Source organism: Macrosteles quadrilineatus, unplaced genomic scaffold (assembly GCF_028750875.1).
Source record: "Macrosteles quadrilineatus isolate MER2022 unplaced genomic scaffold, UCM_ALF_1.0 Scaffold_2__2_contigs__length_208266976, whole genome shotgun sequence".
NCBI lineage: Eukaryota > Metazoa > Arthropoda > Insecta > Hemiptera > Cicadellidae > Macrosteles > Macrosteles quadrilineatus.
In genome coordinates this window covers 71,600,483-71,615,818 of record NW_026542595.1, presented here as the reverse complement: position 1 = coordinate 71,615,818, position 15,336 = coordinate 71,600,483, and the positions used below count along the sequence as shown (strand labels likewise).

The window sequence follows — 15,336 nt, the reverse complement described above, 5'->3', positions numbered from 1 at the left end:
AAACATAGACAGTTGCATTTTGCCATGTATGTATACTAACTAACCTTGAGTTTGAGAAGGGCCGTGAGCACCTGCTGTAGGATCGGTCTGATGTACTTGAGAGGCAAGGGACTGAACTTGTTCTGCTTGAGAAAGTCATACAAGTTCTGTTCCAGCATCTCAAACACCAGACATGTGTGGTTCTTGTGTTGGAAACACTCGTACGCTCGCACAAAGTTGAACTCGTCTGCATTTTCCTGGCTTAGTCGAGATAATATGCTTACCTACAACATAATGTATTGTGTTTTAGGGTTGCAACTAATGATTCAAAGTCAAAAGTTTTTATAGAAGAAAGATGGCACTGATTATTAAATAATCCTTGATTTTGTCCTAAGAGAAAAATTAAAAGGGTTTGGCTTTTTGGTTGGGAGCAAATATAAATTAAAAGCTATTTTCAGCTTAACATTTTGTTGATGTTTAGGGTCTACATACGACTTGTTTACAAGTAAAATTAAATACTCTCATAAGACTTCTAGATGGCTATTTCAAAAATTAAAGGAGACAACAAATACTTACTTCAATCTGTCCCTGACGAGCATACGAAGGATGATTTTTCAATATTTTGATGGCAACAATTTCATTTGTGCCTTTTTTCCAGCACTTTACTACCTGTAAACAAATATTAGGGTGTAACAATCATCACTCTTTGTTATGTCTTAATTGAATAAAGAACTCACTGAGAACTTCATTGCAATTTTTTTAAATATACTCTGGACATTTACTTTTATCCCTTTTCTTAAAATGAATTAAGAAAAATTTAAAACTGTTTATTTAATAAAATTCAAGTAAAATTGAGTATTTGATTTTATATTCAAAACATTTTGGTTACTGAGATTTGTTTAGTATGCTACAGTTGTCCTCGATAATAAAGGTAAAAAAATAAATTCCTTTTTATTGGGTGTTTACGGATAATACCTAGTTCTCATGATTTATTTGATGATATATAGGCTTTTGGAGTTGTAAAAAACAAAATTTCAACACAAAAATGGTTTGTGTTCCCTATAGTGGGCCTACCCTAACTATAAACGAATGGAGAGATTGAGACTATTTGTGTACGCTAACTCATAGACAATAACTTAGCTGTGGTGACATAACTGAACGTTTTATTTTTTTTATAAATCAGTTTTTTTTATGAAATTCAGTAAAGCAATTGGCTTAGTCTAAAGGTTTGCTGCACCAGGGTATTTTTTAATAGACACACTTACACATTATACACAATTTAAATAAATCAAACGTAACATAGGGCCTAATATTTATTCTCTTTGGATGTTTTTCCTTATTTTAATCTAATCAAAATATTATTTACAGCTTTGACAAGAGACATATCACAAGTTCCAAGTAAGATTAGTTTGCCACTAACCACATAGAGATAAGATATGTTTGTGATCGTAACAGGATATTGTGGTTAACTGTGTGATCTATTATGATACATATATCAGGATTCTTATAGCCTAATTGTTTTTGGGATTAGAACTGTTTCTGCATAACAGTGCTAAAACCTTTATACTGTATTACTTTATAATCACTGTGGGAAGATTAACAGGCTTGCCAGAGAGTGCACTAAAGCTCTTGTCACATTGATTTAATTATTGCCTAACATTTTATAGATTTTATTTGACTTTTTATTACTTTTTAAAAGTATTTGTAGGCCAACTTAAAATCTTCATTGGCGGCGCCAGTTTGTTGGGATTTTGTTTGTCTATTTATATATTTTAATAATTTAGGCCTAGATTAATACAATAGATAACTTACAAACAATAGTAAAGGTACAAACCTGAATAGAGAACCAAGTTTTATTAGTCCAAATTTCAGAGGCACTACCGTTAACAATTTTTTATAACACTTAAGCCAATTGAGTAGTGACAGATGTAGGCGTCTTTTCACAACATAGGCTAGAAAAAGGCTACAATAACAACATACACATTGTTTTCTTTTAGGCTTATAAAAGCAGAGTATGATAAATGAGAGACCGTATTAGCTATACAAAATTGGAAATGTGATGTGGAAAGCGAAAAGGCACCTCTTGTCGGCGATGCAAAATTTTCAGTACGGCCGATATAGGTACCTAAGGTCAAAACTATCGAAATTTGGGTTTTTATCGATTGTTATACCTCATTTATCATAGAACAGGACAGTATCGGTAAAATATTTAATTGAAGACGTTAAAGGTCGAAATAAATCATTTTGTTAGCCTCTGCACGGTCTGCGAAAAGGTACCTCTTGTCGCTCAATGTCATTTCGCCATGTAATATTACATGTCATTCATTCATGATTAACATTAATTTCTCTATTATTTTGTATATTTTCTCCCATAATATTTGTTAATGCCCCTGATAATGTGTTATCAGTTATTTAATCTGTTTCTCCTTGTTAATGTATTATTTTCTCCAATTTTGTTCAATGTTATATAATATCCCATCACCCCACAGAAATATCATCCTATCAGAAATCAGAAATATTTATTTGTCATTGGACATTACAAAAATGCATTAATTGTCATGTGTATATAGCATGGCTAAAGTCAGGCTAGACATTACAACTAACATGTCCAATATGTTAATTTTTTTGGTGTCAGCTCTGTGGATTACCAACAGTATGGAGTGTGATTTAACAATAAATACATTTTGTAAATAAATATGAAAATTTAACAAAGAATAAATTATATGAACCAACAACAAAATACAGATATTAAGATAAAAGCTTATAAAAATTAACAATTGCAACAAATGTTGATGGACATTTAAAATATAAACAACAATAGACAAGAGAGATAAAAACAGTATAACAAACGCTGATAGACAATTAAGATAAAAGATTAACAACAATATAAACTAACCAATATTAACAAAATATAAACTAACCTAGGCACTGACAATGAGTCTAAAACTGAACTTCCTTTACGGCCATGAAGTCGTCAATAGAAAAAAAAGGGTTTCTTAAGAGCCAGTCATAAAATTTACTTAAAAATAAAGAATGTCTACCTGGATAAAATTGAACAGTCTTACTCAATTTATTAAATACCTTATCGGACATAACAACATGACTTTTCAATGTTTTACTCAGCCTATTAAATGTTCTGTTTATCTGACAATTACTTCTTGTATTATATGTATGGACTTGATTGTTAAAAATTGAAGTTGATAGATTCTTTAAAGCATAAGACATAAGATCAAAAATGTACAAATTAACAACAGTTTGAATTTTTAACTCGAGGAATAAAGGTTTACTATGAGCGTCTTGGGTGGAACTTGCAATTAGTCTAACCACCTTTTTTTGTATGATTAAAATATCTGTAATTTTGCAGCTGTTTCCCCAGAAGATAAGACCATAACGGAAAATACTTTGGAAAAATGCAAAGTAGGCCATTTTTATGTAGTCAAAGTCAACAAAATACTTAAGACGTCTAATGAGATGTACCACTCTGGACAATCTTGCAGCTATATGATCGATGTGATTGTCCCACTGAAGGTTATCTATATATATAATTCTGTAAGACCAAATCTTTACCAGGAAATTGTGGACGTCTGGTAAGTCGCAGAAAAGTGGGAGAGGTCTTGAATTAAAGGTCTTGACCCCAGGGACTCGGGAAAAATAGCAGAATTTCCATAATGTAACCAGAAAACGAGATATAAAGTAAAATATCCACCATAAGAAATGCATGGGGACTGAAAAACGTCTGCATTCTATCAGCTGTTACTTATTTATTTGCAATGTTTACATTTATTCCAAAAGTCAATGTTGGTAAATAATGTTTCAAAATGAATTGTATTTGTTTATTTTTTTTGTTTTCCGTTTTTATAATACGTGAAGTAACTAGACAGGGTAGGGGAAGACCTGCAAGACGTGGAAGAGTGTCCAGGAATTCAACAGATTTAAGAAATGCTGAAAGAGAATGCCATGTAGGGCCTAACTGTGAAAGAAATCTAGAAGCTGTTATACAACCTGTCTTTAGAAGAACGCTGGAAAATGAGTTGAGTGTTGTTTCTCACAATCTAGGACCTCTAAAAGCACTTGCATGCATTGTGGCGCATTTCACTTCACAGAGCAGGCCACAAATGGACATTTCAACGCATGTTGCCACAATGGACATGCCACAACCACAAGTCAATGACGAACTAAAAGAACTGTTTTTACATGATTCGAACTTCATAAAAAACATAAGGCAATACAACAGTGCAATGGCTTTTGCGTCGCTTTACGCTACACAAGAGATTCCGGGAAATGGGCCTTAGCCTACTGTTTTAAAATTCAGGGACAAATTCATAGATATATTTCAGACTTACTACCGCGAAATGGGGAGTTGCCTTTATAATAATTAATAATAATTTTAACCTTTACATTTGGTTCTAAAAATGGAAACTATAACAGAATTCTTAAGATTACAAAACAAATCTTCAATTTAAAACTAGAAAAGATGTGCAATGTGTTGGCTGTATGATTTCAGCTCTGATTCGTCGTTCTCCGGGCTCAGGCCACACCGTGCGCACGTTTACATTTGTTAATATGTTGTGTTATTTATTTAATCATTATTTTACAATCGTATTTCATTGACACATCAGAAGCAACTAATATAAGACTCCAACGGAAGGAAACCCAAGATATAAAACAAGAAACACTGTTAATTTGAAGTAACATTAAATTTATAATTTAAAAAACATATTTCGAATATTTGTCTTTTTATATATGATTTTTTTATTGTAGTCTAAATTAGGGGCTATGGCCCCTACAGGCCACTAGTTATCAAGATAAATGCCTAAAAACTTAACACAACTTACATTATTAGGCAGTTCAAGGTTAACAGGCCTGAGACTAAAAATAATATTCTGTGTTTTATCGTTATTTAATAGAAGCCCATTTTCTTGAAACCACACTGATGCCTTGTTTAAAGCCCCATCAGCTAAAGGTTTAAGTAGATCTAAATGATTGCTAACTGATACAAAAGTAGTGTCATCAGCATACAGTATGGTTTTTGTTAAGCTACGTATTTTTTTTTGGCAGGTCATTTATGGCTACTAGGAATAACATTGGTCCCAGAACAGAGCCTTGTGGTACTCCATACTTGAGAGTAGCCTCGTCCGACCACAAGCCATTTAAAAGTACACGTTGTTTGCGATCTTCTAGGTATGATTTAAAAAAAGAGAGAGCAGACCCCTTAATGCCTAAGTACTCTAATTTGCACAATAGATTATCATGGGCCACACAGTCAAAGGCCTTGCTCAGGTCACACAGTGTGGCCCAAGCAAAGGCCTTCCTCTCACTGTGTGACCTGAGCAAAGCCTTTGACTGTGTGGCCCATGATAATTTATTGTGCAAATTAGAGTACTTAGGCATTAACACGTTGACTGCTGAAAACAACGTACAGGCGCTCCCCAGTGGCGGGCGAGGCCCCGCCACGCAACCGAATCAGCGAACGCAATTGGCATTCAAATATTTCAGTCTGACGAATCACAAAAGAGCAGTGGTGACTGTGCTGCGTTACCCCGAGAGTGGATGTAGTTCACTGAAACACCCAAAGGTAGCAGCACTGCACGGATCCGCATCCAGTGTCTTTGTAATGTGGGTTGAAGAGAAAAAATCCCCGAAACCGGGACAAAAGCATTGCCAGACAGGATTTTACCGGAAACTTTAGTACCAACCTACACCAAAGTAAAGCTCGCATTCTAAGCTGGCAGTCTGGCAACGATTATAACGTCTCCGTCTGAGGCTAAGCTCACACTGAGTCAATATTTTTCTGTTGGTCTGGTGCCGACTTTTGTCGGCGCACGCCACATTGAAGTGCTAGCGACGCCGACTAAAGTCGGCGTTAGCAGTCAACGTGTTAAGGGGTCTGCTCTCTCTTTTTTTAAATCATACCTAGAAGATCGCAAACAACGTGTACTTTTAAATGGCTTGTGGTCGGACGAGGCTACTCTCAAGTATGGAGTACCGGCTCTGTTCTGGAACCAATGTTATTTTATGTTTATATTTATGTTTATGTTATATTTACAATATAATATGTATGCCAATTCTCACCATATCTATCCTATACTTATCAAAAACCAACAATAATCAAATTTACTTAGAATAATATATAATTGTAAGAAAATTGCAATAAAATAATAACATCTTAAATATAGTATTACTTTTCAAAATTATCCAAAGAAAATCAAAATTACTGTGGCAAGTGTCATGTATGTGAATTAACAAGCTGTACATCATTTCAAACAATGGACATGGACTTCCAGAGCTTCAACCGTTGCCTCTCCCCACCTATTTATTCTTAAAGTAATTCATATATTATAAGATTAAGATAAAGACTTACCTCATTAGACATAAATAAAACACAAGTTAAGAATGATCTTTATTAAGAAATTACTTTGAGTTCAATGTGGGCTAAATTAATAGCCAAAGGAATTTTGTAAGTTAATAAATAGACCTACAGGGTTATGTTTTTAGGAAAAAGCATTTAGCTTGGATTAAATAAATAAATATAGGATGGAGAGGACACAGCTAACTCACCTGATGAAAGGTTGCAGATGAGTCAAAGAACACATAAAATCACACACATAATTTACTTAATATTTCGCCTCTTTCAGAGGCTTCTTCAGAAGTAGGCCTAGATGGTAGTTACAAAACAACAGTTTAAATAGGATGACACAGTTTGAATTCAAAATGTCTGACAGGTTGTCCAACTGACACTGCACAAAGCACTAAATACAGGCACATTGCAATATTGTATTTACATATAATATGTACATTGAAAAGCAAATTAGTTTTGTCCATGAAAATAAATACTTAAGAGTTAGCTGTGAGGGTGAGGATATGAGGATATTATCTAATGTTGAGGTTAGGTGGGGTTCTGGAGTTGGTCACAAACTGGTAAGCTAATTCCCATCTTCTGAGCATTGAACTATTGCATTGGTTCTTTGGCAATGATTTTAGAGCTTTTATGGTGAAACAGTCATCAAATAGAAGTTGGTGGGATAAGGCATGTTGTGCAACTGGTTTTTCTTTGCTAGTTTTAACATCATGTCGATGGCCGTTCATGCGTTTTCGGAGAGTCTCGGTTGTTAGGCCTATGTACTGGGCTGGACAATGTGAACATTGAAGCTGGTAGATAAGGTTCTCTGAGCTGCAGGTATGATGGCCTTGGATTCTGTAATTTTTATTATGGTATGTGCTGGTAAAAGTTTCTGTAGGATGGTGTATCTGGCAAGATTTACATCGGTTTTCATTGCATGGGTATGAGCCCGGTCTTGGTTTCTCAGATGGTATTTTTGATGGATTTGGGAGTTTTGGGTGGACTAGCATATTCCTCAAATTTGGGGGTTGCCTATAGATTATGGAAGGGGCTCTTGAAAGGAGGTTTTTGGTTTGGCTGGAGGACTCTAGGATTTTGAAACCTGTTTTAAGGAGGTTGTTTAGTTGTTGCAGGCCAGGGTGGTAAGTGGTTATCAAATTTACTTGAAGATGGTTGGTATTTTTCTTTGTAGTTGGACGTGGGTTCTGAGCCGCTTGGATCTGAGATTTTACGAGAGTGCTAGGATAGCCTCGGTTTTCGAAGGCTTTTTGAAGTTGGGTTTGGTATTGTGTACGGTCTTTCGGTTCTGAAATTAGGCGATTTCCCCTTAGGGCAAGACTGTAAGGAAGTGATCTCTTGGTGTTATTCGGATGACAACTAGAAAAATGGAGGTATTGTTGGTGGTTGGTCGGTTTTATGTGGATAGATGTGGTGAGGCTATTGTTCCTTAGATGAATTGTAAGGTCTAAAAAGTTGATGGAAGTCTCAGAGAAATCCCAGGTGAAATTTAGCGGTCCAAAACTGTTGAGGTCTTCCAGGAACTTCCGTAGTGATTCTTCACCGTGGGTCCAAATTATGAAAATATCGTCAATATATCTAAACCAGCAGATGGGGAGGTGTTCACGGCTAGACAAAAACTTTTCTTCATAATTCCCCATGTAGAGATTAGCATAAGATGGGGCCATTCTTGTACCCATGGCAGTGCCCTTGATCTGTAGGAAGTGTTTGTCCTGAAATTGGAAATAGTTCTTTTCCAGAATGAATTTTATCAGTTGAGTTATAAACGAAGTGGTGGGTAGGGATCCTTTGGGTCTGTTTTGAAGGTAGTTTTCTGTTGCTGTTAGGCCGTGGACATGAGGTATGTTTGTGTAGAGTGAGGTGACATCAATAGTGGCCATGAGAGTGTTAGCGGGGAGTGGTTGTCTGACATTGTTAAGTTTTTGCAAAAAATCATTGGAGTCCTTGATATATGAGGCCAAGTTTTGTACTAGCGGTTGTAGATAGGCGTCTACGTATGAAGAGATACGTTCCGTTAAAGAACCGCAGCCTGATACTATGGGCCTTCCTGGCGGTGGTGTTATGCCTTTGTGGATTTTTGGTAATATGTAGATTTTAGGGCAGATGGGTTCTTCTGGTATTAACAGATTTGTTGTTTCTGGGGAGATATTGTTGGATTTGGAGTGTTTGTAAATTATTTCCTTGAGTTCAGCGGTGTACTTTATAGTTGGATCTTCTTTCAGAGGGAGGTAGGTGGAAGAATCACTGAGCTGGCGTTGGATTTCTGACACATAATCAGATTTATTCATTATCACTGTGGTCGAGCCTTTGTCAGCTGGAAGGATCATGATATCAGTATTTGATTTTAAAGTTGAAATGGCTTTTTTCTCGGCTTCGGTGAGGTTATGGAGTGTTGTAGAGGTTACGTTGTTTTCGAAAGTGGGATCTGAGATGTTTTGTACCAAGAAGTTGATGTATTGTTCTATCGGATGGTCTGCTGGTAACGGAGGGGGATCGAAGTCCGTTACCAGCAGACCATCCGATAGAACAATACATCAACTTCTTGGTACAAAACATCTCAGATCCCACTTTCGAAAACAACGTAACCTCTACAACACTCCATAACCTCACCGAAGCCGAGAAAAAAGCCATTTCAACTTTAAAATCAAATACTGATATCATGATCCTTCCAGCTGACAAAGGCTCGACCACAGTGATAATGAATAAATCTGATTATGTGTCAGAAATCCAACGCCAGCTCAGTGATTCTTCCACCTACCTCCCTCTGAAAGAAGATCCAACTATAAAGTACACCGCTGAACTCAAGGAAATAATTTACAAACACTCCAAATCCAACAATATCTCCCCAGAAACAACAAATCTGTTAATACCAGAAGAACCCATCTGCCCTAAAATCTACATATTACCAAAAATCCACAAAGGCATAACACCACCGCCAGGAAGGCCCATAGTATCAGGCTGCGGTTCTTTAACGGAACGTATCTCTTCATACGTAGACGCCTATCTACAACCGCTAGTACAAAACTTGGCCTCATATATCAAGGACTCCAATGATTTTTTGCAAAAACTTAACAATGTCAGACAACCACTCCCCGCTAACACTCTCATGGCCACTATTGATGTCACCTCACTCTACACAAACATACCTCATGTCCACGGCCTAACAGCAACAGAAAACTACCTTCAAAACAGACCCAAAGGATCCCTACCCACCACTTCGTTTATAACTCAACTGATAAAATTCATTCTGGAAAAGAACTATTTCCAATTTCAGGACAAACACTTCCTACAGATCAAGGGCACTGCCATGGGTACAAGAATGGCCCCATCTTATGCTAATCTCTACATGGGGAATTATGAAGAAAAGTTTTTGTCTAGCCGTGAACACCTCCCCATCTGCTGGTTTAGATATATTGACGATATTTTCATAATTTGGACCCACGGTGAAGAATCACTACGGAAGTTCCTGGAAGACCTCAACAGTTTTGGACCGCTAAATTTCACCTGGGATTTCTCTGAGACTTCCATCAACTTTTTAGACCTTACAATTCATCTAAGGAACAATAGCCTCACCACATCTATCCACATAAAACCGACCAACCACCAACAATACCTCCATTTTTCTAGTTGTCATCCGAATAACACCAAGAGATCACTTCCTTACAGTCTTGCCCTAAGGGGAAATCGCCTAATTTCAGAACCGAAAGACCGTACACAATACCAAACCCAACTTCAAAAAGCCTTCGAAAACCGAGGCTATCCTAGCACTCTCGTAAAATCTCAGATCCAAGCGGCTCAGAACCCACGTCCAACTACAAAGAAAAATACCAACCATCTTCAAGTAAATTTGATAACCACTTACCACCCTGGCCTGCAACAACTAAACAACCTCCTTAAAACAGGTTTCAAAATCCTAGAGTCCTCCAGCCAAACCAAAAACCTCCTTTCAAGAGCCCCTTCCATAATCTATAGGCAACCCCCAAATTTGAGGAATATGCTAGTCCACCCAAAACTCCCAAATCCATCAAAAATACCATCTGAGAAACCAAGACCGGGCTCATACCCATGCAATGAAAACCGATGTAAATCTTGCCAGATACACCATCCTACAGAAACTTTTACCAGCACATACCATAATAAAAATTACAGAATCCAAGGCCATCATACCTGCAGCTCAGAGAACCTTATCTACCAGCTTCAATGTTCACATTGTCCAGCCCAGTACATAGGCCTAACAACCGAGACTCTCCGAAAACGCATGAACGGCCATCGACATGATGTTAAAACTAGCAAAGAAAAACCAGTTGCACAACATGCCTTATCCCACCAACTTCTATTTGATGACTGTTTCACCATAAAAGCTCTAAAATCATTGCCAAAGAACCAATGCAATAGTTCAATGCTCAGAAGATGGGAATTAGCTTACCAGTTTGTGACCAACTCCAGAACCCCACCTAACCTCAACATTAGATAATATCCTCATATCCTCACCCTCACAGCTAACTCTTAAGTATTTATTTTCATGGACAAAACTAATTTGCTTTTCAATGTACATATTATATGTAAATACAATATTGCAATGTGCCTGTATTTAGTGCTTTGTGCAGTGTCAGTTGGACAACCTGTCAGACATTTTGAATTCAAACTGTGTCATCCTATTTAAACTGTTGTTTTGTAACTACCATCTAGGCCTACTTCTGAAGAAGCCTCTGAAAGAGGCGAAATATTAAGTAAATTATGTGTGTGATTTTATGTGTTCTTTGACTCATCTGCAACCTTTCATCAGGTGAGTTAGCTGTGTCCTCTCCATCCTATATTTATTTATTTAAATAGACCTACAGAAAGCTTTACTGTGCGTAGCAGCCATAACGACAAGAGGTCCCATTTCTAATATTCACTTTATGAACAAACTTTAGTCCAAAAAATTAGGGATGGACGGGTCCCGAAATTTTGGGAATTTTTCGGAAAAAAAATATTCCCGATTATCGGGACAGGATTAAATTTGTTTTGGGAATTTTTCGGGACGGGATTTGGTCCGAACGTCGGCGATTTTGCCGCTTCGAGAGTAACGATGACGCCGCTGTTGCGAGAGATGTTCACGATAGGTCCGCAAACGCAGGAGACGAAGTCATTTCGACGATCCCGCCGAGACCGCGAGTCATACCAACGTTCACGCCGTGACCGCGGAGTCATACCGACGATCATGCCGTGACTGCGGATTCATACCGACGATCACCCCGTGACCGCGGTCATTTTGACGATCGCGCCGTGACCGTGAGTCACAAGTTTCTATGTTACCCATTTTTTTGTTTTTATAGATCAGCGCCACAAATGGTAAAAATTGATTTCCTATGTCTTTTTTGGTAACTGCAATACTCAAGACTTTCTTCTTATGCACAGAAAAAAAATCCCGTCCCGTCCCGTCCCAAAAATTGGGAAGGAAATAAAAATCCCGTCCCGAACTAAAAATTTAATCCCGTCTATCCCTACAAAAAATTAATTGTCCTGCATTCTAGAGGAAATTTAAAGAACTACGACAAAGTTCAGTGTACGGAGAACAAAATATCTAACAAATTTTGTGGTCCCGACAAGAGGTACCTTTTCTTATTTTATGGAGAAATAACATAGGGCCGACAAGAAATGCGATTTTTACGACATGCTTCAATGAAACAGTTATTTAAATAAAAACCACCAGGAGTTAATACAAAAATTGGTTTAGCATCCAAAGAGGACATTGTAAGCTTTCTTTTGATACCAAAATCTTTTCTTAAATATGAAAATAACTGTATTTATGTATTTGAAATTTTCAACATATTTTTTTTTTAAATTACCCTTTTCCATAACAAAATTTCAAAGTCCTATAAAAAAGCGTAGATGCATGGGACTTCCACCAAGTGATTCGGAATTTAATGAGGAATTTGAATATAATATATAACTCAAAATCGAAAATTCCCGACAAGAGGTCCCTATTCGCTTTCCACATCACAAATAAAGATCTACAGTATTTATAAAAGTGGTTTAACACACACTTGTGATTGTACTTACTTGACCGAATGTGCCTCTACCCAGGAACTCGAGGACCTCATACTGTGTAGTCATGGAGTAGAGCACCTCGTGTTGGACCAGCTGGTAGTCTCCGTCCGAGGCCTGGGGGTGGGAGGAGGGGGGCGCCCCCCCACCCTTACTGTGAGCCGTCGTCTTGCTGTGTGTGCCCCCTCCCTCTGGCTCATTCCCCTCACACGACTTGCGCTGCAAACACACAAACAATAGTTTACATAGTCCACAGGTTTACTACAGATTTTTGTCCAGAGAAGTTCTGTTATGGTATGAGTCACACGGGAAAGCTAGTTGTGACTGCAGTGATAAGACAGTGCAGGCAACCACTATTGAACCAACCAAGTCTAGCTTATCAGCCTAAGACTACCACTGAGCTAAAGTACCGTTTTAATCAAATAACACTGTAATGTTGTCCTATTAAAGTAGGTCTAGATTCGCTCTCATTTTTGCATCGTGACTGTGAAGATTAAAATATTTTTATATTGGACTTCTACTAAAAAAATTTAACATTTCAGAATTACTCCCTATTTAAATAACTAAGATTTGTTTCTACAGGGAGGATAAAAATGTGTGTTTTTAGTGTTAATAAGTATTGAAGGAAGTAAATAAATTAGCCAAGTTCGATCAAATGATTGATAAACAAGCGAACTACAACAATTTACAATCCATAAGAATAACAGGGGAATTTTATATGTACAGTAGAACCTCGGTTAACCGAGGTAATTGGGACCGAGGGTACCTCGGATACGGCGAACCTCGGATAACACGGAACGTAACCTAAAAATCGTTACCGGGGCTAATAATAGCTCAAGATATACTAAAACATGAACAAAAGTTATTAACTGAACTGTTGTTTAGTTTATTAGTACAAGAAATGTTATTAGTACGCAATAAAACGTGAGAGGAAACGGTAACACTCACAATACTAAACACTGTTTTAATATAACACTCAATTTATTGCACAACTGAATACGTATGATATAGGCTACACAATGTACAGAAGTTTAGTTACAGTACAGTATTCCTGTTTACAAAATTAAATCAAAGAAATGAAAATTAATTTACTGTACATTGTACAAAAATAAACAAAGTAAGCTAACCTTTTTTCCCAAAGAAATCAGTTATTGTTTTTTGACTTAGATTAGAGGATTTAGGCTAGCCGCCCTGTTGCGCCAGCGTCGCAGCCAAACTAAATCGTTTGTTGTTGCGCCCGGTTTCTTGTTGTTCAATGTATGCCAGTCACTGAGCTAAAATTATAACTGGAGGTAGCACTGCCATTGCAGAAGTCTGTCAAAAGCGTGTCGCTGATTTTGTTAGGTTGGTATAGCAGCAGGTTTTTTCATCCATAACATGGCTTCTATAACTAGGTTTGCATAGCAGTGAGTTTTTTCATCCAATAACATGGCTTCATTTTAACTCACACCTCACGCAAACATGGCGGCTGGCGACACGCATCTTTGACATTCAGTGCTACCTCCAGTTAGAATTATAGCTCAGTGATGCCAGTGCTCCCTCGATCATTCTTAGACCTTCTGTATGTGATATTTTCTCAGTCGAAACCATCAGATTCATCGCTGTTTAAAAAAATTTTGTCGAATCGGGGTGGTGGGGAGAGCGAGTGGCTCAGTTGCGTCTCGGCATTGAAACAGTTCGCATTGGTCCGGCGGCGAGCGGTGTCGGGTTACAACACCTGCAGCTGCTCTGGCGAGCGGTGTCGGGTGACAGTGCCGTATGCATTCGGCAAAGATAAGCGCTAAGCTACGCAAATATTTGGCCGAGGAAACACAACAGTTGCCAACATTTTACTGTACAGTAGTTTTAACGCATTGCAGGCTAGCGTGCGTATTGCGATAAAAGGAGCACCCAAACGCTCATTACTGTACGTAGTTTGTGCGTGTTTCTTTTGCTTTTTAAATAAAAAAAATCGTTCGAGGACGGCCTCGGTTAACCCGGAGTCTCGGTTAAGCGAGGCTCGGTTAACCGAGGTTCTACTGTAGTATGATTTCTCTGTAATCTTAACTTTACAACAACGGGTAACATACAAAATAATTTGTTTTTTAAGCTCTAAAAGATAGTTGTAATCAAAATTGGGCATTTTGCTGTTAGAAAGGTAAAAATAAAAAACTATTTTTTTTTAATTTCGTAGTATAATTTCTCTGTAATCTTAACTTTACAACAACGGGTAACATACAAAATAATTTGTTTTTTTTAAGCTCTAAAAGATAGTTGTAATCAAAATTGGGCATTTTGCTGTTAGAAAAGTAAAAATAAAAAACTATTTTTTTTTAAATTTCAAAACTAAATTCTTAACATTTTTGCAGACATATAAAACTTTATTGTCAGAATAGTATTTTGACATGGGTATTGGGTAGCCAGGTTTAACAACATTCAGTGTAGCACTGTAAAAAAACTTAATAACACTTGTTTAAATTGGCACCTGATTATCATCACACAACTGTGTTGCTTCTCCACATGTATTTTGGATGAGTTAATGACTATTTAAGTTAATACTTTTCAACCTTAAAAGTGTGTTTTTTTTTTAGATTCTAAGAAGCAAACTAAGTTTATTTTACTAAAAATAAAGTTTACCGGTAAGGAATATTCTGTGAGTCCATACAAAAAGAATATTGGAGGTTAACCTTTTTAAACGTTGGCTCAGACTATATTGGGTAAAGTATATTACTCAACTTCAAAAACAATAGGTTATTAATCTTAATTAAAAATGTTAAAACTTGGATTACCATAGCAGTTTAACTAAGCTGTGTAAGTATAACATGATGGGTCAAATGAGCAGATAGGCCAGATAACACAATCTAATGAAGCCAGAGCTCAGAATTGGCGAAGTAAACACAATAACATTGATCGTAATGATAACCACAACATACCTCAACATAAAACACTCAGCTGACTCTACCTCACATGCACTGACACTAATCAAGCTA

General features: G+C 37.1%; 1 protein-coding gene across 4 annotated transcripts in view; it reads right to left on the bottom strand.

Annotated features, from left to right (window-relative positions):
- LOC128985504 (homeodomain-interacting protein kinase 2) overlaps positions 1 to 15,336 on the bottom strand; it is a 65,662-nt gene that overhangs the window by 37,844 nt on the left and 12,482 nt on the right. For all 4 annotated transcript variants that reach the window (XM_054405056.1, XM_054405059.1, XM_054405058.1 and 1 more), the window contains exons 3-5: positions 12,383 to 12,586; positions 556 to 648; positions 45 to 263 (exon numbers count right to left, since the gene is read on the bottom strand). In XM_054405056.1, coding sequence (XP_054261031.1) covers positions 45 to 263; positions 556 to 648; positions 12,383 to 12,586 — 516 coding nt within the window. The remainder of the gene's footprint in view (positions 1 to 44; positions 264 to 555; positions 649 to 12,382; positions 12,587 to 15,336) is intronic.